Source organism: Gekko japonicus, unplaced genomic scaffold (genome assembly GCF_001447785.1).
Source record: "Gekko japonicus isolate JY-2015 unplaced genomic scaffold, Gekko_japonicus_V1.1 scaffold46749, whole genome shotgun sequence".
Lineage (NCBI taxonomy): Eukaryota > Metazoa > Chordata > Lepidosauria > Squamata > Gekkonidae > Gekko > Gekko japonicus.
This window is the reverse complement of record NW_015226098.1, coordinates 1-862: the sequence shown is the minus strand read 5'-3', so window position 1 is coordinate 862 and position 862 is coordinate 1. Positions and strand designations below refer to the sequence as shown.

The window sequence follows — 862 nt, the reverse complement described above, 5'->3', positions numbered from 1 at the left end:
CTGAGGTTCAGGCCAGTTCCCTGAAATTAAGCCAGGGCTGGAGTTTTGAAAGCTACTGTCCAAGAAAGATGATACAAAAATATCCATCCCCTTAAGAACGGATGTTAGAAAGGCAATCAGTGCCTCCTAAACCGGTAGGCTGAAAACATGCTTTTGTTACAAGTTCTTCATAGCACTAAAGTATCCCAAAGTGAGGCTCTTACCTCCTGCCTATACTGGATACCGCAGGTACCTTTCTGACCGTGCCTACTGGCAAATTTGTCTCCGATTTGCGGGATTCTCACAGAGCGCACCTGGGGACAGAGACAGACATCGGTCAGCTACTTGAGCCATTCTGGAGCACGGGCCTTATTGCCGTCAGCCGGCCGCACTTACCCGAATTTTACAAAACTTGTATCCTTCCTGGTTCAAGGTAACCATGACCTGATCAACAATCCCGGTCTCGCTAGTCCGCAGGAAAGTGCTGCAGTCTCTCTTGGTGTAACGGCGATTGGTACCCTCCAGCTCATCTTCGTTCTCGGGCAGAGTCACCGTCTTGCCGATGATGACGTCGTCCCCTGACACGCGTACGCCGGGCGCAATCAAGCCGTCGTCTTCCAGCTTGTCGTAGATGGCGTGCCGCATCCCTGGGGAAATAGAAATGCGGTACAAGGTTAGATCAGGCAGCCGCAAGCCACCAAGCTGGAGACAATCCCACAACCTCCCAGTCCAGGCAGCCCAACATGGGGTTAATAAACCTCTCTGGATTCTCTTCTTGGGACGGCTGCAATGTGTACTTAGTTGGGCTACATATAACTGCGAGTCCGACAACTTGCTCACATCTGACCTAGCTTCTTCAGTCTCTTCAATTAAGTCAGCACAG

At 51.0% G+C, this 862-nt stretch overlaps 1 protein-coding gene across 1 annotated transcript; it reads right to left on the bottom strand.

Moving 5' to 3' along the window:
- Positions 1-167: 167 nt before the first annotated feature.
- On the bottom strand, positions 168-706 carry LOC107125350 (DNA-directed RNA polymerase II subunit RPB2-like). The gene is made up of 2 exons (XM_015428788.1): positions 376-706; positions 168-293 (listed from the first exon to the last, which is right to left on the bottom strand). Exons 1-2 carry the CDS (start codon positions 622-624, stop codon positions 168-170), a joined length of 375 nt encoding a protein of 124 aa, XP_015284274.1. The 5' UTR covers positions 625-706.
- Positions 707-862: the final 156 nt, after the last annotated feature.

Coding starts and splice junctions, on each gene's coding strand:
- LOC107125350 (XM_015428788.1), bottom strand. CDS start 624: ATGCGGCACGCCATCTACGACAAGCTGGAAGACGACGGCTTGATTGCG. Junction 294..375: donor ACAAGTTTTGTAAAATTCGG/GTAAGTGCGGCC, acceptor CTCTGTCCCCAG/GTGCGCTCTGTGAGAATCCC.